This window comes from Centruroides vittatus, unplaced genomic scaffold, assembly GCF_030686945.1.
Source record: "Centruroides vittatus isolate TY-2023 unplaced genomic scaffold, ASM3068694v2 contig_13, whole genome shotgun sequence".
Classification (NCBI taxonomy): domain Eukaryota; kingdom Metazoa; phylum Arthropoda; class Arachnida; order Scorpiones; family Buthidae; genus Centruroides; species Centruroides vittatus.
Window position 1 is genome coordinate 722,457 of NW_027120828.1, and position 27,724 is coordinate 750,180.

The window sequence follows — 27,724 nt, forward strand, 5'->3', positions numbered from 1 at the left end:
TGTTTTAAAACAATTCGAAACACTCGATCGCTTCCCATGACGGCCATGTTTTCTGTGTAAATTGAAAAACTTACCATGATTGGCTAGTGTTCTGATCTGTAACACACGTTCCGATTGGTCCTTACGAGTCGGCCACCGACATAATTGTACTCAGTATGAATGCTTTTACTACTAGTCAGTCCGATTATAGGATCGGTCGGATCGGACCGGTCGGTCGAGTCGGTCATAGTGTGAAACAGCCCTAAGGCTAATGTCAGACGAGCGTGATTTTGCGTCTGTCGTTTTTGACGGACGTCACGGAATTACAAAAACATACGGGAGCGGTCAAACGGGCGGGGACGCAAAAAATGACGCTCGCTGCACGAACCTGCTGGATCGTCCGCGATAATCTTATGACGGAGCGTGACCAATGCCCTTTCCTGAGTAAAGGTTATTAATGCAATCGCCAAAAATAATTACTGTTGAGAACCTACTAGATGTTACTCATCAATTGGGATAATAACTCAAATAAGCCCACGACATGAAATGACTTCTTTGATTTATCGGTTAGACTTAATTTCTCAACTTTTATTAATTAAAATATTAATTAATGTAACTGTTTATAAGTTTCATTAAAATACTGATGTAAGTGTTTTTAAATATGTTGATATAATTACTAATATTATGTAACTAATATGGAAAGTATTAGTGATACTTAAAAATTTAACCATGGTTGAAATAAAACTACTCTCTCCAAATAACAAGTGAGTTGGTATTTTAATGAATGGTGCAACATCAAGGCGTAGATAAAAAACATGCCATTGACTTTCTCTTGCTGCTCTTTTCTTTAGTAGATCAGCGCCTGCGTAATCGAACTACTTTATTACTCGTCCTCTATGAGAAGTGGTTCCAAATTCAAATAGTCATAACTCGCTTATTATGGTCCATAGAATGAAACGATTTGGGTGACTGCATTATCAAATCAAACACTACAAAAGAAGTATTTGATTTTATAATGCAGTCTAGTGATGCAATTTGATAATGCAATCTAATAATGTAAGCTTAGTTTGATAATGCAAACTATCTAGTAGTAGATTCTCAATAGTAATTATTTTTGGCGATTACATTAATATTAATCATCTTTATTCAGGAAAGGGAGAAGCGATGCAGAAATAATTTTTCAGGGAGAAAAGCTTGGAGACAATTAATTACATCAATAAATTTTTATGTAATTAATTAATTTTGAGGTTTTTTCACAAGTAGATTACAGAATACTAACAGTGTTGAATTAATACAAAAAGACAAAGTATCCCGTAGTGGAGGGCATAAAGTTACTTATCTCAATCACTTTTACGATTACAATTTGTAGAGTTTTTTATTCGACCCCAGGGGAGAGCATGTGCCTCCTTTGCTCTATCTGCGGCAGCCCATTCTTGTAGGCTACTGTTCCCTTGTACAGTATTCTGTGCCGGATCAAGCCTCTAGCGAGCCCTATACAAAATTTAAATTGGAGTTCCATTTAAATAAGTTGCTTCTAAAGAAATCTGAAATAATGTCACTTAAAATTTTTATTAAGAGAATACAAACACATACAATACGTGTATACATTATGCATATTTGGAGTTATCACGTATACGTAGCTCACGCATATTATACAGTATCTAGTACAGTGTGTAACATCGAATCCGATTTTATTACTTTATTAATTATTAAGAAGGTATTTTTAAATACAAATAAATGTCACAAGTATTTTATTATTAAGGATTTATTTAAAAAATATATAATTTTCAAATTTATCATTATTTATTTTTATTTTTTCTGTACTGAAACCAGGCCCCTTCGAATTACAAAACCTAGACATTTGCCTTATTTGTCTATGGGTTAATCAGGCACTGACAGTACCTCAAATGTGGAACTTTTCATCATGGGTTGTCCATTGAAATGCTTTTTAAAGAAATTTTAATGTGGTGAGGTCTTTTTTAGAATTATTAATTATTCTGTAAATGTTTATTAGTAAATAATTAGTCATATAAAATTCTTTTACAAATTGCTTTAGAACTGGTTATGCCTAAATGAATACATTTTCCATAAGGTGGCGATTCTAGAAGAAACGCTGTGTTGATATATGCCGGATCTCTTTCGAGTTAAAGCAGTTAGTAATATGAGAATTAAAAAAATAGTGGATTATTAAACCGTTATAATATTTGTAATATAGAAGTTGATCAAAATATTTGATTTGTTTATAAAAGTCGGGTAATTATTATTATTTCGGGAAAAGTTGTGCAGGGTAAATTGCTTAATTTATTAAAAAGTATGAGAGTTTTGGATATGTCTGCTGTTATTCTATCAAGTTGTGTTTGACATGCAGAAGTCCCTATGCAGTAAGTATTAAGTATTGAAAATTAGGGAAGTAATTGTGTAAAATTAGGGAGACACTGACGGTTCTTACTTGACGTGAAGTAATGGATAGTCAGTGTCTCCATACAATTCCTGTGCGAATAGATAAGCGTTTTATTATTTTATCTAAATGTGGTTTGAAGGTTAATTTTTTTAAATCGAAAATCACACCCATATTATTAATTGTATAAATCGTATCAACAGTAATTGTTATTAGGAGTAAATACATATTTGTGTCATTTTTTAAATAAATTGTAAAAAATATTTGGTACGGTGTATTTTAAGTAAACGTTACTATCATTTCGTTGCCATGTTTAAAAAGAGAATTGCAACTACTGTATATACAACGTGTACTTAACGCTAATATTTCTGTTAACTTCATTTAAAAAATGTTAATTATAGATAAAATAAGTCACTGACAATAAATAATAAAATGCGATATCAATTATATCATCACTGATCACAGACATGCAGAGATATTAAGGAAAGCGCGCTTCCTTATCAGTAGCCCTTTCTTTTTGAAACATGATGTTGAAATGATAAAATGTATAGGTTATCTAAGACATATCGTGCCATTACTAATTATAAAATATATAATGTCATGAATGGCTGTTGTTTTTAATCTGGCCGTCGTAATCACATAACACTATCAGATATGTACTGTACTATATTACTTAAGAATTCTAAAATATATGTTATATTGGTTGTCCTTAGAACTATACTCGAATCATAACTTTATACTGTATATCTTTGTAAAATATACGGTTTTTTTAAACCTACAGTTAAATGAAATTTCGATAATATAAGCATTATTACATTATTATTATGCAAAATACCTGTTTATTAGTGTGAAGTTGAAGAGTTGTTCTCTCAAGTCAGAACGGAAGAGAAGTGCCGATTCGTATGTGGATGTGATAGACACCGAGTTAGACTCAACAGAGGTCAGTCCAATAATATGAGGTGAGAATGCACCTAAGTAAGATCTTGCACTCTGAGAAATTGGAGAGAAAAGCTCTCGTTCTTGAAATTCAGAGTTTTTATCGTTTTCTGTCTCTGATCGCACATTCCGATTAGCCCATTATCTCCCATTGTCCTATATGTAGGACAGCTATATATATGCCCATACATGCTGCACCAAAGCAATCACGTGATCTAGGATGCATTCAGAACAGACTCTAGATTGCATGGTCTAGTACCTTACAGGAAATGACCGAGTGTCACGTGGCGTGTGGGCGGTGCTTAGTGATTTGTGGCTTTAGAGGCAACTTTTGGCGTTCTATACGTTTGGTAGCAAGTCTAGACGTGTTATACTTATTTGTAGCAACAAAAAAATTGAGGCCATGTAAGTAACCTATCTGAGTGCCCATTTGCTAATTTTCATGCCAATCACACGAACAGGAACTAAATGGCGCATCATTTTTTTACTGTCCTGTAAATAGGACATTGGGATGATGTAGTATATAGAGCCTATACTGAAGTGAGCTTTATTATCCCATGTTCTCAGTTGAAGCATGTCAAAAAAGTTTCTTACATTGGAGGAAGTGAGAGATCATCTTGAAGAGTTCGAAGGACGAATATTGAGAAGTTAATGTCTGGCTGCTACTGCCGGATGCCAGTGAATTGTCAGACGAAAATGAAGATGATGATTATGTTGCTAATGCTGGGGATGTATTGTACTTGTTTCTGACGTTCCCAGAGAGTTAGAAGGCGGTTGTTTTAAGCCGCTTCATGATGTCAAGCGACAAGTAAAGGGTCAGAAAAAAAAGCTGTGAAAATTCCCAACTTGATTTCTCATTACAATTCATATAAAGGCGTATCGATAATCGTGATTGTCTTGTTTTAAAGTACAGTGTTTCTATTCGTGAAAACAAATGATGCTGACCTGTTTATTCGCTGTGTTGACATGGCAGTAGTGAATGCATGGATTCTGCACAAAATTATCCACAGGCAAATTCATTGTCTCTGAAGTAACTTCAGACGAGTAATTGCCACAGTTTATTTGAAAATAACCATACCTCGGAAGTATTCAGGAAGGCCCAGATTACCCAAGTTATCAGTGGGAGCTGACATTTCTTGATGCAGAGGGACAAACAGAGGAGCTGCCAGCATAAAGGATGCAAAAGCAAGCCATATTGTGAGAATTGCAATGCAACTCTCTGCCGTACTTGCTTTGAGCCATTTCATAATCCATAGTGACATCATTTGGACTATGACTCATTTTATACTTGGTCCCTTCATGTAAAGAAAATATAATGAACAATAAATAGATATGTTCTTATAGTTATGCAATGAAGCTTTTTTATATCAAATTATCCCAGTGTCCTATTTAGAGAACAGGCTGTATCTTCATATTTACAGAAATCACACGGTCTAATGTCTTTTTGTGTTCTAGGGACATCAAATAGTGCAACTTCTCCAACGGAAACAAAATTTTTCACAAAAAATAATTTGGGAGATAAAGGGTTAAAACAGTGTTAGAGCGAAACCGTATTGTAGAAGTACCGCGTTGTACGAGGGATACCTGTATATTCTTTTCTTTTTATACGCCCAATATCGGAACTTTTTGATCGCATCTCGATTGTCATTGTTTTACTCTCTTCTGAAGCAACAGGAACATTGTTTAAGTCACGTTCCTTAGTTTCAGTTTTAGTCGTTATATACGTGTAATTTTAGTTTTACTAATCAACACAGGATTCGATGTTCACACGAAATCATACTCAGTGCCATTTAATGCACCGGAAATGTAACATTTCTTGATAGACCGCTGCACAACTTTTTTCTGTAGTTTTCATCCAAGTACTTACTACGTTACTGTAATAGACTCACGAGATTGAGCTAAGTTGATCTCTTAAGTATTTTCTATCACGAATATCGATTTAATGATAATATTAAAATGACGCCATAGAATTAGTGACAGAGAAATAACACATAACACTACAGGAAACATTATATTTCTATTGAAATATTCGAAAAATTTCCCATTTATATTGATAAATTCAATAAAAGGTTCAAACATTATATCGGCTATATTTTATAAAATTTTTATATTTATGTCATTCGGAATCATAAACGTTCTTTTTGAATTTGAAAATTCTTAAATACGCTTCCTTTTCTATTATATCCGTATTATAGAAAGTATTTAGGTTAATATTTTGTATCATTCCACTATTAAAACGTTCTTATAGAACATCTGTGTATAATATTAAGATAGGGCCTACTTTATATAATTTTAGCCTATTTTGCTTCACGTATTTCTCTGTGTTTTGTTTATGTTTACATTCATACAGATGATCTGGGAAAGGCTTATACAAGTGGCAAGACTATTCTTAGTGCTTTCTATTAATCTGTTTGATTTGATTAAAAATATTGCTGCTGGGGTCTTTCGAGTATCAAAAGAAAACAATGGATTCCGCCACGAAGGTGTAATTACCAGACTTAATTGTTCGATTGACATGTTAGAAAGGGCGTCTGTACGGTAGATTAATCGGTAATAAAAACAGAATAATCATTTATCTCGTATTTCTGTTGCCCAAACCGGTTACTGCTACCGGTCGTCTACAATTTCGTCGCTCGTGTTAATAGATAATTAGATATAGTCTAATACCAACTTAAAACTTTTATTCATTTCTTTTGTTTCTTCTTTGTTATTTATTTACCGAACTTTGCGGAAAGATTTCTTAATCAAACTATTCGTTAATTTATACATATCGGTGGAATAAGAAAAGAGCGTTCGACAGATTATTTTCTAGAAGAGCGTCAGAAAATTAATTGGCTTCTAACACCTTTTCTTATCGACGATTCTCTTAAGTTCCGCCACTCGTGCTAACCAGTAATTACTAGTATTTATTTTTGCCAGCGTAGGTCGAAGTTTAGGTTGGACAGTGCTTTTACCATCGGTAGACTCATCCTTATCCTTTGGAAAAGTTTCCCTCTGTAAATAAGATCGTTCCTCGACGATTACGACGAAAATGATTTAGTATTCCTTCCATGTTTTTCTTTAAATGACGTAAGAATGTTATTCGTATTTCTGGTTCCGAATCCGAGAGCGGTATACCAGATTAGGCGCGTCCTTCTTCAATGACCGCTATCCAATTCTCAATAAAACATTAATCATAGGAGAAACGTAAGAAGGGGACCTTGAAGCTTTAAATTTCTGGGGACAGCTTTAAAATATTTTTACATGTGCATATTAAAATAAAAATTTTAACAACGTACTGTACAATGCAATAGAAAATATACATATATTTTATTTAAGCAACATGAAAATACTATTGCTACATAACTTACTACTAGTATCAATACAAATTGATAATAAATTTTGAAAAGTTCATCTATGTGGGGTCCCTGGATTCGGGACTTGAAACTTAAGCTTCGTTAGTTTCAATTTAGATCGGTCCCTGAACTTAAGATCCATTATTTATTTTAGGGGTTTCCTTAATAACAAAAAGATCTCTTGCCAACATCTGGGCGAATATTCATAAATTACAGAATATTCTCTCACTGGACAGAGATATTTTTTCAACAATTCCGCAAGACTCTCGTCTCGTGAAATTGTTCTATATCCATCGTCTCCCCTCAATATTCTTTCTAACAAACAACAATATCCGATTATCATATCGATTACCTATACGAATGTTACCATAATGCAATGCGACAAAATAGAAACCGATCGGACCGAAAAGTAAAATAAGCGATTGTTTTGCGATCGTTCTCGGCAAAGAATGGGGAAAAAACAGCTTCGGCAGATAAATACAGAAGTGTTTGAATGAGTGTTATGTGGTCGGTCGTCTCTTCCTAATCTTCCCGTAAGACGAAGATGAGCGATTGATGTGACCGTAAACGAGCCATTCGAAGATTCCAACTCGAATTATTTTTTTATTATTACTACAGACACTTTTCGTGTTCATAATATAACTGAGGTGTGGTCTGGGCGTCCGAGCTAACGATGTCGGTAGTGGAAGCAAATAGATGATCCGGGGAGTTTCTTCCACCGGATTGGAAAAACGGAAAAGCGTTTCTCTTACACTTTGAACAAGTTACCTGTGGGTTTCGACGCCATGCGAAGTATTTTGGGGTCTGGCCATCTTTTCGGCGCATAATTTTGTCCCGAATCATGGATAATATCATCTCTCTGAGACGGCGTTTGATGTCGAGACAGTTCCATCGAACTCGGGATAAGAAGGCAACCTAAATTTCCGCTGATTTCGGTAAACGTTTACGCTCTCCGAGTTGTTCGTAGATGACGAAAGAAATCTTGACCACTCCTTCCGAGTTACGAAACGTCCCCGGATCAGGACGAAGAGAGCTTTGCTTATTTACTTCCTGGATAAGAGATTACCCAGTGTTACTCGGCGCTCTTCCACTCTAGGCGATGATTCCGGTTATCCAGTCTCTGTATTTGGTGATGCGAACGCAGACTCCGGGCATGTTGGGTTGAGCGCATCCGACGCCCCATGATATGATTCCCGCTAAAATCCACTTTCCATCGTCATCTTTTATCTGTAAAGGTCCTCCCGAATCTCCCTGCGACGAAAAATTTGCTTTACCATTGCACCGAGACGTTTAATTTTTTTTTTTTTTTTTTTTTTTTTTTACAATTTATCGTCATCGACGTCCCGATACTCACCTGACAGGAATCGCGACCTCCCTCGGCGAATCCGGCGCATAGAAACGTTTCCGGAACCACTTCCAGTTTTCCGGCTCGGCGAAACATCTCTCTGCATCGCTGGTTGCTGATAATGGGTACTCGCACTTCTTGCAGAACCGAGGGGAGGATTCCTCCTGCCGAAGAACCGTTATATTAGTCGAAGACAAACACGTTGAAGAGAAAGAAATAGCACAATACAATACAATACCTTCTCTGAGTCGCCCCCATCCGGTAATGACGGCCTCTCTTCCTGCAAAAGCATCGTCGGTAGACGGCAGACAGATGGGAAAAACGTGGGGTCGAAAGACCAAAGGGATCGGCCAGTCTAACCAGGGCCAAGTCGTGTTCGTAAGTGAAAACATTGTAACCCGGATGCAGAACCTTTCCTCCCACGTTTTTCTCCATTTCTGGAAAGGGTTCGTTCGTGCTGCCGAAGTCGTGTTCGCCCACTCTGATTCTCATCCTGGACGGGTACAAACTGAAATCGAGAAAGTTTACACTGAAAAAACGTAATTTGACGAAATGATGACGCGGAGAAACGCAAGATCAATGGATGGATAGAAGGGAGGGAGAAATCTTACTCTTCAACGCAGTGGGCGGCGGTGGCAATCCACAATCGGTTGAGGATGACTCCTCCGCATCGATGAGTGCTGGCGAATCCGTAGCTTCCTCGAACTTTTCTGATGGACACCTAAGAAGAGGTCATTTGTAACTTTTGTCAGCCCACAATTAAGAACACTAAGAGCTCACCTGCCAAGGCCAAGATCCAAAAGCGGCGTCGCTTCCTCCCACTACTTTGGATCGATGGGTGTCGAAAGGAATCCCGCATTCTGAACGAAACAAAAATGGATTACGACGCGAGTTACTTTAATAATTAGAACAATACTCTTATAAAGAAGTTGCAAGACAGATCGCCGATTGGTCCTCCGACAGAAAGGAAAGCGGCACGTATAAGTTAAAAGACCGAAATAAATTTTTATGGTTCCGGTGACTGGTGTCAACGCCAACTTCGACCCGCCGAGAGGGTTCCGACCCGACTCGTTCCGGGAAAAATCTAACGAGAAATCGGTAGGGCGTGGCGGTGAACGGCCCGATTACACGGAGACCCACTAATTGTTTTCCCGGGCGAAGACACCGGGACCGTGTCGTTACGCGGGCCAATGCCCCCGAGGAGGACGGGGTCGGATCGTTCCTCGGCCCACGGTACTATACTCCGATTTTATTAATAAAAAGAAAAGAACGTTCCGATTGGAAATTCTTCGTCAATTAATCCCTGAAATAGGTTAAGGAAGAGAAGATTTCCGTATTCCGAAAAGGCGGCATTTCGTTAAGGATCGTCGGTCATCACACTCGGGAGCGAGTACAGTCTACGGAAGGACTAAACTTTGGAAAAAATTCCTTCGATTTTAATCCGGTGTAAATACGTCAGACAGAAATAAAGTTCTCCCTTTTCAATGTAAGAAGGCGCTCGAATACAATATATTAATTTTAAAAATCTGGGAAAAGCGTGAAAGACAACATATTCTCGTAACCCCGTGGACTCCTAGACGATCCCCTGACGTAAGATCCGATTCGGAAATCGGGAAATTTTCGCTTGTGATGGGGTCTGCAGGCGTGCTGCTATACCAAAATAAACCCGTGGTCGTAAGGATGGACAGCAGTCTGGCAGATACTTTCTAGCGAGTGTGGAAAAAAAGAGAAAGAAGAGATACTCACCTGGGCGAGGTTTCTTTCGGCGGTCAGTCTCCGTCGGACGGACGCCGTTTTCGGAGGAGGAATTGTGGAAATGGGAAGCCGTCCACTGGGCGGTAGGTTGTTCTTCAACGTTTCCTCGGCGCCAACAGCAGCTTCCGACCAGAAAGGAGTCGGTGCAGGTTCCGAGATGTTTTCCTTCGGCTCGGATGCATTCCCAAACGAACATGCAGGTGCCTCGTTGACGCTTGCCGTTGAAACAGGGTTTGGGTTTGATGGAGACCGACCAGGCTGAAAAAAACCTAAGTAATTTAGCAACTTCCGGTCTACGATCGTCTGATTTTCTGTTCGAATTGTTTCCGAAGACGGAAATTCTGTGGCCCACTGCCCCCAAGCGATATTTTTTGCTCGGATAAAAATTCTTTCGGGTATAAGTACGGCGAGTTCTTTTTTTTAAGTGACGTATGCGAAAGACTCACGTAAAAAAAGATGGCGTTTTCCCAGCAAATACACGTGACAAAGTGACAAATTCGGCATTCTCCTAACAGCGAAGTTTCTTTGTATCTGGACATTCTTGTTCGAAGATCCTAAGGCAGGATTCGAAATAATGGAAAGTTTCTTTATCTGTTTATATGTGTTAGCGCTTGAAAAAAGTCTAGTACTGATGGATATCAATAATGCTTTTACGTCACCATCTTTCAATTGTAACAATACTTCGAGATAAAGATTCACTCAAATTTCTTCTTCGTAGACCGAGTCACCTGCTTAAACCATGCCGACCCGACTTTAATAACCGTGGTCATATATTTAGCACAGAACCGAAGATACACTTCCGTTTACACCTCATTTGTCATTGTTATAATTTTTCATTCAATATAGTCTCGATATCCTCACCGAGAGTGAGTCATCGGGTGGCGTGACTACGAAATCGCAAAGGACTGGCGTAAGCAGAGAATTGTTAATAAGCGGCGAGTGGAAAAGTCCTATTTTCTGCCATCTTTGGAGATCCACTCGTTCGTCACTCCACTTTGGCGGGAACCGGTACGGCCAAACCGGGTGGTTAACGGAGGAAAAAAGTCCAGGGGGAAGGTCGGCGGTCGGCCGACCTTTAATCGGGTTACCGAGACGTCACCGGCCGGTCGGACCGCGTTCCCAGTCGACGGCCGCGCGTCCGTAGACGACAGGTCGAAAACCCCGAAAGTATTGAAAGGCGGCGGGTCCACTTTTTTCCCTTCTCTCCGGTAAAGTTCCCGACTAAGACGGCGTTACTCAACGATTCCCCAGGTGGGACCGCTCGTGCGATCTAATGGTCTGTGGGCAATTAGACAGCACCACGCCTAAAACTCGGCTAATTCGATTATTTTCGGTGGTGATCGGCCGGAACGTCGTCATTAACAGGACGGCGTCGCGTTCGTCCATTGATTTTATTTTCGGGACAGAGACAAAATTTCCCAGGGTTCTAATTCGGACTCCGAGGGCGACGTTTAAGTCCACGCGACAATTTCCGATTGAAGCGAAAAGTTAAAGGTTGATCGGCTTTCGTTTTTGATAAAAAAAAACTCTGTCTTCCCCCAGTTTAACCCCTGAGTTGTCGATGGCGATCGACTGGAAAGGAGTCGGGCGCGGGGGGCCGGAGAGAGAGAACAGTTAAAGGGAGACTTACCTTGCTTAAAGGTAACGAGGGCGAAGACCAAAGTGATGTTCATGTCGTCGGACTTCCCTGGGGACGGCGCTGCGACTGGGATTCGGCATCCGTCGACTTATTCCTGAAAAGAGAGGCGTTACCGATCAGAGGACGGCGTCCGGGTCCTCCTTTTGCCGCCGTCGCCCGACTTTTCCCTCTTCCGTCGACCTCCCCTTCGGCTCCTTACCGGAAAAGCGGTCGTCGCCCTCCCTTTCTCCACCTCTCTCCGTTTCTGGAAGCCGGTCCCGTCTTCGCGCGGGGACCGAGTGGCGCCGAGGCCTCCCCGGACCATCCGGAGGACGGCAGAAGTGAATTTAATTTTACGGAAAAGGAGAACCGTACGGAAGGGCGATGGTCGCTTCCATCGTTAGGGAAGGGACGGCCGTCCATCTAGCCTGTCCCGTGACTTTTTGATTGCAGGTGAGACTCACCTGTGGAGAATTCCGTTCTCCGACCGCGATTCTGCGCGGCCACGGCCGATGCGCTGGCCTTCGCTCTATTAATAACGGACCGCGATTCGAACGTCGACTCGATCGACCGTTAACCCGCCACCGGTCGGTCACGGTCGGGCGAAAGCGCGCCGACTCGGACGTACAGTACAGTACGACGCCGATCCTTCTCCGCCCGGCCGCTCGCCCGCGCTTTTAGGCTGTCGGGCGGCTGTTTCCGGTTCCGGTCGATCCCTCCGGCTCTCTCCCGCCTTCCGGACGGGACCGGTCGGTGCCGAGAACTAAACCATCGGAGGACGGGGCCTCTATTAGTCGTCACCACCCAATTCGGCTCCAGCGGGATCGGCCGAGAGCGGAAAACGCGACCGACGTGGCGTCGACGGTGACGTCGTTTCCGGCAAACTTTTCTGTTTGGCCGACGACGCCGACATTCCGACACGTCGAACTTTTCTCCCAGCCGGGAATATCTGCCTCCGACTGAAACGACGAATTACTCGAGACCAGAAAGAGCGAGATTTAAACTCGTAAAGCTTTCTACTGCGATATTTATAACTGTCAGATTCGTCGGAACTACAAAACAATCGCGACGAAACTAAGGGAAGTTATTATTAAGTACACGTGTAGCTATTTGTAAATCTAAATTGACTAAGGGTTTGAAATTCCAGAAAATTAACAATCACTAGAAAACATTTTTTGTAAATAATACAAAACAGTTTCGCTGACATCTTGTTAAACAAACCTTCATCCATAACTATTATGAATGAAGGTTTATTTATATTATAGAAAGATTGTAGACTATTATAGACAGATTTTGTAGATTAATTTTTAAACAATGTTTATTGACGAACGAAGACAGTACAATTACGAAAGATAATGTACTGCACTGCGTGCACTTTCCTCAGAGCAAAAAAGTACAAACGATAGAGCCGTATTGGTTTCCCACGTTATATACAGCTAATATTAAAACTAACTTCTATTAATATTGTAGATATTATGAATAAGTCAAAGAATAAATGTGAATATCAGGTATTATATACATGCGTGTTGTTACGGCTCTGTTATCAGGTTTCAAACTATATACATTAACTTTGTTTAATTAATTCAGTTTATCATGATTATCTTTGTAAATATTTAATTTAATTTAATATATATTTATAAAATTCGATTTAGCAGTTCGTGTTGATTTTTCTCTTATTACTAAAGACGGAGGAAAAAATTTAGATCTTCCTGTTGACCGTTCCGTAGTCGTAACATCAGTTATTTGTAATCGAATAATTATAACTAGATTTTAAACGTGGATAAAATTTGAAGGGTTAAAATAAAAGAATTAAAGACCGCAGCCAAACGCAAAACCAGTAGTTTTCCTTCATTCGAGTTTGACTTCGGCTGGGGAAGAATCATCCCATCTAACTTGTATACGCCCGGAACAGCCCTCGAAATTTCCCAATCGATGAAAGACGACGTTTATTCGTCAGTTTCTTCGTTACGTCGGATGAAGGGGGTGAAGGGTGAGGTAAGTAAGTACACCTTTCGTTCTGATTACTTCTCCGCCATGCTAACTCTCCGGAGGAAGGGAATCGAACCAAATTGGGTTCTTTATCTCCATAGCGAATTGTTTTGTCAGACGCCTCTAATTCGCGCGAAAATTTACAGGATGAAGTTGTTTGGAATGAACGAAGGACGACAACCTTCAAGGAATATAATCAGTACGTTCATTTAAGACTACGGCCTTAGTCTGAATGGACAAGCCGAATATTGTCTGAATTTATTCGGATAGTCGTTGAACGCTGCAGAGAACTTCGCCTTTTCAGCAAATTCCACTTATGTTCTATCGGAAATTATTTGAAAAAAATGATTTGGAGAAAGTGACATGACAGCGAAAGTGCAAACTACGGAAACTTGGTAGCTACTTAGCCTACTTATACTAGACAATTGGCAACATGCTTCATTCGGCCGAGAAAAAGCCACTGTCTTTTAAAGAGATTAGCCACCGCCGGCAGTCGATGAAGTCTGACTCGTCTTAACTCTGATTTCGTTAGAAATATAAAAAGACGAAAGAAAGAACCGGGTAGTGGCAGGTAGTTTCTGCCCAAACTGGAAACTTCGCTTTTTGTTAGAGGGGAGAACACGATTGATGCGAGAAGAAACTGCTCCAACCTTTCCGTTGCGCAAATAAATGTTTCTATAATGACAGAGGGAAAAAAAGGATCGGAAGATGATATTTTTTCGTAGTCTTCGTCATATTTCTTCGAGATCGGAAAACTAACGTTTTGGATTAGTGGATGAAAGGTGGAAATTCCTATCTTTCGGCAATCCGAGAAGAGAATAAGATGGCCGTTAGATTCTTCGGTCGTCGATCGGCTCGAGTGTAGTCGGGAGGATTTTCACCATCGTCAGAAGTTAAGCCCTTTCGTTTAAAGCTCGATTCGAGCCGACGAGAAGCTCCAAAAGCCATTTTTATTGACTTATAGGTTTCGACTTCGAAATGCGGAACGAAGCCAGCCTTGTCGGACCGGAGGGTCTATAAAACAAAATGGCTACTTCCTATATTATTGTATTAAATTTTGTTACCAAGGAAAAGAAAATACGTCAAAATGCCAGAAATTACTGGCTAATGACAATAATTTAGTGATAGACGACACCGACCGATAGTGACGCCTTTTTAAAGTAAGTATTGACATTGATGCATCATTTGTCGATATCGATACGATGACTCGTTATCTCCATTTGACTTATTATTCTATTATAAATATAGGAAATTCAAATACCAGCTAATTAATAAAATTCTTTTGATGCATTTTTGAGTTATAAATATTAGCTTTTATAACATTATAGAATTTTTGTTATTCTACGCATATCGAGTGAAGACTTTGACATTTTCGACCGTCGTCGAGGTGACAAATGAAGCTTTTCGGTAGGTATTGTCAATGAAATTCCTGGTGTTTTCAATCAGCAAAGAAAGAACGTTTCAAACATTTCGAAATACATTCGAAATGTATGAAATATTCTTCCTTGTGTTAACCTTATCAACGAATAGCTCATGCAAATAATTTAAATAACTTGTATTTAGAGAGCATATTGTAATTACAAAGGCTAGCTGTAATTACAAAGGCTAGCTCAACTTGGCTTTCAGCCAAGAGAACCAAGAGACAGATATACATTCATACCTCGTTATCCGAATCGAATGTTTTCTAGAAAACGACTCAAAGATTTTTCTATTATTTCTCATGGAAAAATTTTAAATTGTTTCCGACCCATCCGAATCATCTTAGCCAATTTACCTATATGCCACTAAAACACTGCAAAGCATCTATTTACCTATTAATCCATGTTTTCAACATGATTTTAAACATTATATTTCAGCTTCCGTATTAACCAACACTTAATGACATCATTAAAGGATATATTTGTAAGGAGTAACGCGACGAAGTTTGATTAAAATCCTTATTAAGAACCGTATGTCAACTGTGTTTTCTTTAATATGAAATAGACAGTAACGAAAATATAACGATGTTGTACTGTACATTTCATATTAGAATTTTTCTGCACAGAAATAGAACAATAAACAAACAAGTTGGAAAATCTTTTTGTAATGAATTGTTAAGAAACGTGTAAGATGCGAAGACTAAAATTTTGTGATGGCAATGGCAGATTAAAAAAATATTAGAAGGAACATCATAATGAAGTTAATTATATTGCTACATTACACCATTAAAATGTTTATATTTCTGTATGGACTAATTATCAACTTTAAACACTAATTTTTTAAAATAAAAGTTATATAAAATTCGGTAATATAGAAGCGTTTATGAGTATACTATCTAAAGTATGACAGAGGATATGCTCCAATACCCCTCCTCTGAACTCCTTGATAAGCATTTTAATTTAGAAATAATTTTTAATTACAAGTTTCACTGAGTCAGACATGTGGTAGAAAATGCATTTGAAAATCTATCAACTGGAGAATTTTATGCAAGTTTGTTGAAGCTACTAGGAAATATGGCAACATTATAATGTATGTGTCTACATAACTTTAACGCGATGAACTTAATGCACGGATGAGATATAGCATTGCTTTCATATTTTACTGATAGAAAGTGCTGCTGATAGTGTCGTTTTACAAAGCCAGTGGAAAAAAAGAGGGCAATAGTACGTTTTCTTTCTAAAAATCGTTATTTTAATTATTTATAGTATGCAGGAAATTTAAGAAACTACTCGCAAATATCTTCATTGAAAAGAATACTTTTCCAATAGTCTCGGCAAACAGCTATGTGAAGCGTATAAAATGACAAGTAAATAATTGAATGTAGTGTTTTAAAATAAAACCATTTTAAAATGTTACTTGCAAAATTTTTAATCGATTTAAAAATGGTAGTTTAATATATTACACGTTATTTTTTCAAGCTTAAAGCGAATCTTTACTCATATTTGTGGAGATAAATTTCTTAATCGGTCAACTACAGTTATCGATTTGTTGCTTTTAATTACATCTTGTATGAGTCCTACCGGATGATGATTATCAATTTCTTGTGACTTCTGATGATATTTCTTAGGACGTTTTCATAAGAAAGATGTTTTACCAATACATATAGCTGGTGTACAAAGTGTATTTTGAATAACATGTCTTTAAAATGTAAGATTAGAAATCTCAAATATTTGTTATGGTAGCCTAAACGTTACGACCTGAAATCAATAGCAGGAACACAGGTATACGGATACGGATAAATATACTAAGTAAAATAATATTTAATACATATATTAGCACTCGACAATACTACTGTGCAGTATAAAATGATAAATGATACATAATAAAATTAACAAAAGTGTTTCATTACATGAAAATGACTTCAAGTTTTGAAGTTCCTGAATGTGATGACAGTTCAATTCTTGCTGAATCTTCACTAGAATCATTTATTATTAAATTACTTATTTTAACCAAATAAATGAAATAAAAAATATTTTTGTTTAATTATTATTTTAATCTGTATTCCAATATTAAATGGAATAATTATTTTACATACTGTAAAAACCGTTCTCCATTATCAGCATGTATTAATGCATCCATTTGTGAAAAAACATTTCTAATTGCAAATATACAAGATACAAATATATATAGTCAATGAGTTCCGATACTTCAGTAGACTATATATTATAAATACCATGCTTTCGTTGATGAACATTTGAAGTATTGTACTGCACTGTACAATACATCCATTCGGCTGCTACACATTTCCTGCAACAGGTACATAGTTGTTTGCACTACTACGACAGTCAGTTCGCGGTCCGTTTAGAGACCCTTTACCTTTGGAAAGTATGGAAGGATCAAATCGTGAATATTGGAGCAGAATTATACCATATTTGGTCAGATAGAGTCAAAGTTAGAGACTATTGTGCAGGTGTATTGTGCAAAGCCAATGATTTGATCTCTAAAACTTTGCAGCTGTTTGAGATGGAGTCTCTCTCTCAGGAGACGAAGAATATGCCGATACATTGTTTCAATGAATGAGTGACTTATTTCTGATAAAAAAAAATATCCTAGATAAGGAGGAACTCCAAAATCACTTCATGTTCGTCGTTCTCCGAGAATTCGCATCGTATCTAGAGCTTTTTCTATTTCTTATATGTGGCTAATAAGTTCTTTCAATTTGTTTTGTCTTCATCTTTAGAAAAAAATAACGTTTAATACACAATTATTCACATTAAAAATGAAAAATGCAATAAGCAAGTTTTTTATACAGCAATTAAGTTTGTACTGTATGTTTTGTATGTAAGATAATACGTAAATTTTATATATCGAAAAAAATAAAAGTATTAAATCTGTTTTTCATAAATATTTTAAATGACCAGTTGGCCAAGGCGATTAAGATGTCTGACTAGCGTTCTGACCAAAATAAATCTGAGTCAGAATCCCTAGGAATTTATCGGAGTGGTCTGTCTTGGATAGGTCGAGTCTTGTCCCTCACTATCAGCTGCCTCATTTTGTCAACCTAAATCCACGATAAGCCTGATGAAAGATCCTCTTAGTGCCGTTCGGGTGGAGTAAAAAGTGAAACAAGAAAAACATTCCAATTTGATTTAATTCAACAGTGAAAATTAATGAAAATTATTTATACACTTCTGTTTCCATAATACATTTTTGTGACAAAATGTCTTATTTATATAGCCGTTTTAAACAGTAATTTTAGGCTGCAGTTAAAAAAATTGTAGACATACAAATTCTCACGGTCGTCAGTCTGTTTGTCTGTCTGTCTTTCCTTAATCTCAAGAACAGAGTTAGATAGTTAAAAGCCGAGACTAAATATGGAAAGCTTAGGGCAGGAGATCCCGATAAATTATATAAGAACTTCCGATACAAAGCGGAAGTCATGTTAAATCAATTCAAATCTTCCCTCTGAAAGTTGTTAATAGATGACTGGCACGACTCTGTAAGCTAACAGAAAAGTATCATGTACAGGAGCAAGACATTATGGTGTTAATTTGAGATGGAGGGCATGAATTTTAAATTAAATAAATTTTAAAAAGTATGATTAAAAATTGCAGACCAACTTTGTGACGATGTCACAATAAATAATTGCTAGTTGAGTTTAATCTATTACTATCATAATATCTTATTTTCAATTTTTAATATGGAAGTTACTTTGTTTTTCTATCACTAAATTAAAAAATAGAAATCAATTCAATAATTGATCAAATATTTATATCTTCTCGAAATTCAAATGCAATACTCTCTATAGGGTAATAATTAACTTGGATAAGTTTTGTCTTGTTCTTAAAACTTGGTTAATTGTATTAACTTATGCTATATAAAAATCGTATGTCAATACTATATTAGTATAGTAATATTAATTTAATATCTATATCAAATTAATATTACTAGAGCAAAAGACGACGTCTAGGGCAAAAGACGACGTTCATGCTTTTAGGGCCTTCATAAATTTCGTAGTATATAATATTATTTAAATAATTAAATTAGTAGTTATTGAAAATACAATCGTATCAGATTTGCAGAACGATTATTTTTAAAGTTTAAGAATTTATCAAGAATGCGTCAAGAGAGACTTTCTTCACTTTTAATTTTGTCCATTGAAAGAGATATTGCTGCAGAATTGGACATTTTCGGTAATTGATTAATCCAGCACTTAGCAGGAGAGCAGTTTTATAGATAATTTCTGTAAACCTGTTGAATTTTTCCAATTCATTGTAAAACTATTGTACACATTTTTACTTTATTGTGTTTTTACTGACTTAAAAATGTATATATTATTGTATACCTAAATAAATTTACCTTCTACTTCAATCGCTCTTTTAGGGCCTCAAAAATAATGTACCGTTTCGCTAAAATCGCTTTCGATAAAATATGTAAACTAGATTAATTGATCAAATATGTAGACGAGTATTGCCCAAACTATAGCTCCCGGGCTAAATTCGCACCGATTCACGTATTAATTTGTCCCGTGAACATATTTAACACATCAACTTATAAAGGATAGAAGTAGGCTTACTTTTGGAATATATAAAATATTTGTACCCCGCCTATCTACGAGTTAAGCACAGTTTGATCCGCTAATTTTGGCACCATTGATATAATATATATATATATATATAATATTATATCGCAATCGGTTGCCGCTGCCGCAAGAAACTTGCGAGTGGAACCAAGCCTTAAGTCAGTTATTGAATGACAAAAAAATCTTTCGTTATAAGTTATTACATACTGATACAGAATCGCTAGCGAAAACAAAGACAATAGTATGTTATACTACGGCAAATTTCAGCATTTCGCGAATTGTTTAGTAGTTTATTTGTTTTCATTCGATGTGATTGGTGTAAAACGAATGCTGTCATTACCAGACGTAACAGAATCTAACATACGCTCGAGTGTAATGGTAATTGGATGATGCATTAGCAATTCTAATTTGCTCTTTAGCATAGCCACTACTCTCAATGGAATATAGTATTATATCTTTCCGCTGGAAGCTTACAAATGGAACAAACCTTTAGAATAAAAATTGATTTTACAAATTCTGACCTTATGAAAACATCGGTTGCATATGCTCGTGGCCTGTCTTCCAGAGATTGATTTGGACGAATTGTCAGATTGTTTTGAATATCCGAAATCTCGTTGTTTGGTCGAAATTTGAGCTAGATCTAAATCAGATTTAGACATTCAGTTACTCAATAGTTTTCAGCTTCTCAGATGCAATAATTCAGAAGAATTATTGTCTGAGGAGCTAAAACCTATTAAATTTTGCTGATAATTTTTAATACTTAAAAACTGTTTTACAAATTATAATCTCAACTATTTTCTGTTTTATTGATGTATATTAAAAGGCCAGAAACTTTTGTACTTGACGTAGTAGATCATAAAAATTTTTTTACAAAATTTAGTTGGAGAAAATATTTTCTGAAAGCGCGACGGAAACTGGAGAGATATGTAAAAATTGTTAATGTCATAAATAAATAAGTTGAGATAAACGTCAGAAAATTCGTTTGCATGCATGAAATTTTCTTAATCTGTATAGTATCTTTTTTGCCATCAATTTTTCTTGATGATGCAGATATTGATGAGTGCCATCTCACTAAACTTCCGTTTAGTGAGATGGCACTCATCAATATCTCGATAAATTTGGGTCTTCATTTGCCACTTTGTCTTTCAATTAACAGCATATTTTTAACACCGTTCTTTATCTATTTGCTTCCTGTTTTGTGAATTAGTGAGAAAGCTTTTAGACAGGAGGTTTTTATTCTATTAGCCAGAAGCTTTCTTTTAAAGATGCCTGCACTCCACCCAAAAGCGCTTACAAGAAATTTCTTCAATGGTCATTCTCAGCATTTTGTTAATGGATTCATACGTTTAAAATACTGAAATTTATAATAGAGTATTCAAAACTGATCCAAGATAAACTGGTTCAACTTCGAATATTTTATTTCAAATTTTCGTGCATCTTTTACAATGTTAAATCCAGCACCCGAAAGATGTTTTTAAATACAACAATGGTCTTTAAAAGATTTTTCTTTGGTAATCTTAAAAATTGGCCTGCTTAGAAACGGCTCTGGCTGAATCTCTACTGCTTCTTGATGTTGAGAAACAAAGCGCAAGATTCGAAGGGTCAATGGTAATTTGTTTTTTGTTCTATATGCTTGGTCGCGAACGCAGTAAACGAATTCTTCTTGTTACGTGTCGTTCGCTCAGATTCACTATTTCGGAGAAACTTTTAAAGTATAATACATCTTCGTATTCATTACTAAGAATTTATTCGTGTGAAATAATTGTCTCTTTCCTATTTTTGTTTTTGCGTTTTTCAAATTGCCTCGTTATACTCTTATACTTGCCGGTTAACATGAAAAAGCTATAACTCTTTTGTGGACGAAAACGAATAAATGTTGTCTTCAAATTAGCAGAAGATTGTGAATTTCTATCGCTTTATTTTTATAAAGTGTTTTCTGTTATACATACAGTAATTTTATATGTTAATTAACAAATTCACAGAAGAGGTCATCTTATCTTTCGCTGTAACATCTGGTTTATTATCGATTTATCTGCTAGTAATCGAAGAAAACAAATTTCTTAAAATGTATGCTTTTTATTTATAATATTTTAAATGCTAATGTACTATATTCTAATAATTTTTGAATTTGTTGCAACAAAATAAAGAAAGAAGTTACTAAATTCTTATTTCATTTTTTTATTATTATAAATTTGCTTATCTTCTAGAATGAAGCACAGCTCATTCGTTATGTCGATTCAAAATTAAATATTCAATAATCAAAAATTTTTTCTCTGTTTTAGTAATTAAATTATGCCTTTGACTCAGCAACCCTTTCTAAATTGTTTTTAGATTTCAAAATAATTCGAGTAGCTCAAAATTCTCCAGTATCAATATCTTTTCTAAACTTTCGTTGAAATTCTCCTAGAAAACTAATGTTGCAACTCTTATATTGTCAAGAGAGGTGTTTAAGTAGACATTTATTTATTCTTTATATTGATGACATGCATTGTAGGCTAGACAATACGTGTCATCAATAATTAGATAAATAATCAATAGCTAATTAGCTATTAATTGTTCAACGAATATTAATTTACAAAACGTGACAAGAAAAATCTAATTGCTGTTTTCACAACAACTGATAATTTTTTAGATAGTATTATGTCTTTCTACGTTTTCGGATTATGCAGAGGACTGGAAACATCAAAATTTAATTATAGAAGAATTATTGGAATTTGTTTAAATGGTTTCAATGTTTTAAATATCAAATAAATACACTTATTAGGAAAGACCATCAATCATGTTCCTATTGTATAGAAGGACAATTTGGTGTTGCTCATCTATGGAATGTTGTACTGTAAACATTTTTTTCTTCCCATAGAATTCAACTTTGTATCTGTATTCATTTATTCTAGAGATAAATTTCATCCTATTTGACAGTCTAACATTTGCCAATATTTGCAATATTATCAATTTCCGTATTCAAATTAAAGAATGATTAAACATTCGTGACGAGTTCAGTTTCATCACTGTTATATTCAAGTAAAAAAAATATCCATTTCGATCTAAATTTTACCTCTTCTTTATATTTTATTTTTGACCTTTTCAGCCTCCAGCTACTGGAGGTCGTTTTTTCCAAATCCACGACGGGTTCGGTCGAGTCCACAATGGAGACGGCCCGACGCATGTCACGAAATTTTCCGAGGTTTTGACCCGAATGTCCCAGAGCTTTTATTGTCTCGGCCATCGGATCGAATTTAATTTTTTAATCTCATCATGTGATTGCAATCTTGTTTATTTTTTACTTTCGACATTTGTCATCACGTTTTCCACGTTTCTCTCAGCTTTATTTTTTATTTAATTAAGCAACATGATTTACGTTCAAACATGAAGATATTTAACTTTGTATGAATTTAGAGATGTTTTGTATTCCTCCTTTCTACAGGGTCGTTATTCCCTAATTGTTAATAAATTTTTATTTATATATTCTTACTAATAAATAATATTTTGAATTTTTATTAGATGTAATTTCTCCTTCGTTATCGGGGATTATTTTTAAATCAAAATTTAATCGCCATTTATTATAGAATACGTCATCCAAATAATTCTAGTTTATCAGCGCGATGTCTTTTGAAAGAAAAACCTGTCACTCATATTGTTCATAGTGTAGATTTGCAGAAAAGAATCGATTACTAAATAAGGATAATTGCTTTACGCTTTCGTACAAAGATTTCGTACGTGCTTCGAAAAAAGTGGAAATAGTCGAGCGAACAACGGAGGAAAAATTCGATTTACAAATTATAAAAAGGAAAGAAATTACAAATATTTTTATCTTACCAAAAATAGGATGGAAAGAGAGTACTTTCCTGAGGGTCTCGAAACTATATTTGACGTAACGTTCCGAATTAATTCTAATTAAAAATATAAAAAATAATAAATAAAATCGAAGTTTTTCATTTTTCAATGTTTTCGAGATTCCTTATAAATAATAAAATTTAATATTTCTACACGCAACGATAGCATTAATAAATCATGTTTATAGTATAATGTATTGTTTATTCTCGTCCGTATCATGCAAAGTAATATTAGTTTTTGAATGTAAAGAGTCTTTATATCGATGAAGAACAAATTATTTTAATTAATATATTAATACGAACGTTTATTATGACGCTGTTATCTTAAATATTTATTAAACAAGGGTGTAAATATTAAAAATATATTTCGGAATTCTCTTAAACATATTTTTAAGTGTCAAAATATACTGCTTGAGCAAGCAAAATTGTCACGAACAATGCGAAACCGGGCCCATCAAATTTAATTACTGAGCACACCATTTCAAAGAGACGTTGTGTTACTACATATTAAATTAATTACAAGATTCAATACGACCCAAAGAGTGTAAATATCAGACCAGAAAGCCAGATGAAAGTCAATTTTTCGGGTTTCATTTTACTTAATTAATTTTTACTCCGGTATATAGAAAGAGCAGTGAAGATTTTTGCCGTCACATCCCGAGGACGTGACTGACGGGTCGTCAACCAATAACAAAAAAGCCATTTCGCAAGGAACATAGCGAGGAAAAGCGGTCGGGATGCATAAACGCAATTAAAAAAGATAGAGAAGTGCATTCGAGACAATAAGGTCTCTGACAAGGAAAGAAAGAGAAAGCTTGACGAGGAATAAATAAAACGAACGAAACGACGACGGCTTAATAACATTCAAATATTCGTTTTTTATAATAATTGTTCGATATATAATCCGTTTTTGCCGGATATGGCGGTTCCCCGTCATTCCTCACTTTTATAAAAGATGCCCGAAAATTGGCTTCGACGTCATCCTCTAAATTCGTCCTTGGCCAAAACGAGCCGCTTTCCGTTATTGGTCGTCGACCCATCCGAGATGATTTTCACTTTTAAACGGGCGCGAAAGTCTCGTTTCAGGTTTTTGTTTTATTTTTCTTGGCGATATCGCCCCCCTTCATTAGCCCAAAGTAGTCAACAGCAAATCGATTTAATAACCATTCGAAAATTAGTAAAATTGATAATTTCTCCGCCAGAAGTAGATTTTATATATTTATAAAATGGCTTCAAAATTTCTAACTTTCGGAACCGGACAGAATTTACCCGTTCGATGCAACACGGAATGAAAAAAAAGCCGAATTTCTATAAACCTTTATTGAAAATCGCATAATGTTCGCACTTCCGCTGTCGTTCCCATCACTATAGTCCATAACAAAAGCCTATCACCATATGACACGCATTTTTGTTGTAGGTTACGGATTGATATCCGACCTTTCGTTTCTTTTATAAAATATTAGTTAAATTAAAACCATTTTCCCATAGATTTTTAAACGCATAAAACTCATTTTCAACTTCTCAATGTTTAAATAAATTAAATGCTAGTTAAATAATTTGCAAATAATTTAATAATCGTATTGAATGGTTCTCATCATCGAAAATCGAGAACGATAACAATATTAATTGGAATTCGGAAAATAATTCGAGGAAATATTTTAACAAGTCGTACATTCTTTTATTCCTTTAATTAAAAGTGAAAAAATAAAAAATATGAAAATTTTGAAGAAAACTGAACGTGCTTTTTACAGTGACGCGTTATCCTATAGGTGAAAAAGCCAATTGTTTGGGGCCCCACCAACAGGCGGCCCCAAACTATTCATTTATAAGAAAATATTTCCCCCAAGAGAAATGTCTGAAGTCAACACAGTACATAGAGCCCTCTAATTCAAATTTGTCTGGGTCCCACAAAGCTATAACGCGCCACTGCGTGCTTACAAGAGAAAATGGACAAATGAATCGAAGATAACTAGAGGCACGGTCACCGGGAAAGCGATTTTCTCAAATTGTTACCGCTCACGGATAAATCTTCTAAAAATAAACTTCGTTTTATTAATAATTTAATGAGAAATAGAAACGAAAACGGCAGGAAATGCAGCGAAGAAAATCATTTTGTACCAATGGGAAAAGTGTTCGTTTTTAGTATTATACATCAAACAGAAGCGATAGCACGCTCGAATTATAGGATGGACTTCCCAACAGACGTAACGTCTTCTCGTTACTTATCGTTAATCGACGTCGGAGCATCGGTCACGGCGCGACGAATGTAGGGCGCGCGAGCCGAGTTCACGCTTTTCGGTGGGATCGACCGCCAGTGGCGTGACCTCTCGACGTCCCTCGAGCGTCGAGCGATGTTTCTGACAGGCGAGCCATAAAACTTCGTTGTATGACGTCGACTCACGCTACGATCGACATTTCCACGTGTTCCTTTACATCCATTTGTATAATTTCGTTAAAAACGATGGCGTGCATTTTACCCGCGAAGAAGGCATTAAACTTATAATGTCCGATGGTGGCAAATAGAACGTATCTTAAAAAGAAATGAAACTACTGCTTCCGTTTGCATTGAAAGTATACTTTAATTTAGACTAGAAAACCACCTCTTTATAAAAACGGTCATCCGAACAAATTAAATAGCGATAAAAATATACTTTTGTAGTCGGCGATCCATAAATTTTAAAACTAAGTGACGTTAACCTCTTCCAATATAAATTTATATATACTATATTTGTTCGATGCGCTTCGTTTCGTGTAGCCAATACAATCGAATTTCCCCCTCTTTATCGTGAAATTTACGGTAAATAGAGTGTAAACTGACGGATTAACTAGACTAAACATTTACGTTTCTGTCTTAAACGACCGGAATTTATTTTTTAAAGTAAATATTGTTCTTCTAAGTGAACACGGATCTAACACTTCTCGCGCGTCCACCAATCTAATATGAAAATCGTATTTTTTTCAATAGTCTTTTTAATATTATGTATATTGTTCTGTATTATACGTAAATACGGAATAAAATCAGCAATTGTATTTAAATTTTTATTTCTATCCAAGATAAACTAATCTTATCTTACATTTAAATTACAGTACAGTTTGACTTTATAAGCTTGCTTTAAAGACTTTATAAGAGTATAACTGATGTAATGATCTATACCCAAGGTTTGTACCTTAGGTATAGATCATTATATAATCATTATATAACTTATATAACCTCACTAAAGGATAGAAACCTTTAGTGAACAAATTAGATATTTTACCTAGATCTAATTTTTGAGCTATTACAGTACGTTTTCGTTAGATAGAATATGAAGTTCTATAAGTTTATTTCATTCTATAATTTACTATTTCGCATATAATTTTATATTAATGTCAACTTAATGAATGATTTCTGTTGTAGCTCCCGTAAAAACGGAAGAAAATTATACGCACAAAGAATCCGTTATTGTACTGAACCTCGTAATTGAGGCTTTTGTCATCAGTCGTTTAATGTTAATGTATCAGTATTAATATAGCTCAAAACGTGTTTTTTAAAATACACTTATAAAACTTCGCTTGTTGTAATTGGCATTTCGGTTACTGTTATACTTTTCTGCAGTTAAATTGGGTATTTTTAAGATGTCTTATTTGCGGTCCTTGTTACCAATTATCATAATCTGTTTTAACTAGGACTTAAAATGTCAATCGTTAGCATTTTTAATGGTTATTTGATAGCAGTACTGTACATTAGTTTAAATAGATGGCATTTCTTACTTCACGCTAACTTATTTAAGATTGTACTGCAAAACTAGCAGGCAATCAACGCTGAATGAATTACTATTAACTAATAATAATAATAATTATTAAACATTCGAGTTATGCACTTTTTATGTGGATTTAGTGTCTCCCTTCAGCATCAGAGTTAATAATATCAGAATTTCCGCTAATTGTCTGATTTATTGAACTCGCTTAATGTTATCAATAAAAACAAATTCCAAAACTGTTACTATAGGCGAACTCTAAACACAGCATTAAAAACGTTGGAAGAACATTTAGCGATTCCTCAATGGAGTAATTCCATAATTTTGAAGTCCCTGCAAAATATTTTTTGGGGGACAGTTAACAATAGCAATACTGCTGTATTAATTTCCGAGAAATCGTCTTTTTTTTTCTATTCTGCCCGATACTGTTGTTTATTGAAGCTTTCTAAAATCCTTTCTCAGATAACTAGAGACAGAGATCAACTTCGAAAATTATAAAATATTGATTACTCAATGGAATAGCAAATTCTTTCGTAATTTCTGAATTTTATCATTTGCTTTCCTCCTCGATCTTTAAGACTGATGCTAGCGAAAAAATCTTTTATTTGCTCTTGTTTGTCATTTCTACTTCGAAATGAAAATGATCAATGCATTGATTAACTGGCCATTATTAGCCATGAAAATGTTAATATACCGTTACGTTCAAACTTTACAATGAAATTTATGCATATTCTGTTAATTGCAACCGTTTCGGCAAGCTTTCTCGTTAAGACATAAGAAGTAGCTCACATAGGAATA

The 27,724-nt window shown here is 35.7% G+C and overlaps 1 protein-coding gene across 1 annotated transcript in view; it reads right to left on the reverse strand.

Annotated features, from left to right (window-relative positions):
* Nucleotides 1-7,740: 7,740 nt before the first annotated feature.
* LOC136989765 (transmembrane protease serine 9-like) overlaps nucleotides 7,741-27,724 on the reverse strand; it is a 34,271-nt gene continuing 14,287 nt past the window's right edge. Inside the window, 8 exon segments of the mRNA XM_067288027.1 lie at nucleotides 7,741-7,899; nucleotides 8,003-8,157; nucleotides 8,232-8,337; nucleotides 8,339-8,501; nucleotides 8,605-8,714; nucleotides 8,774-8,853; nucleotides 9,740-10,006; nucleotides 11,379-11,475. Coding sequence (XP_067144128.1) covers nucleotides 7,741-7,899; nucleotides 8,003-8,157; nucleotides 8,232-8,337; nucleotides 8,339-8,501; nucleotides 8,605-8,714; nucleotides 8,774-8,853; nucleotides 9,740-10,006; nucleotides 11,379-11,475 — 1,137 coding nt within the window.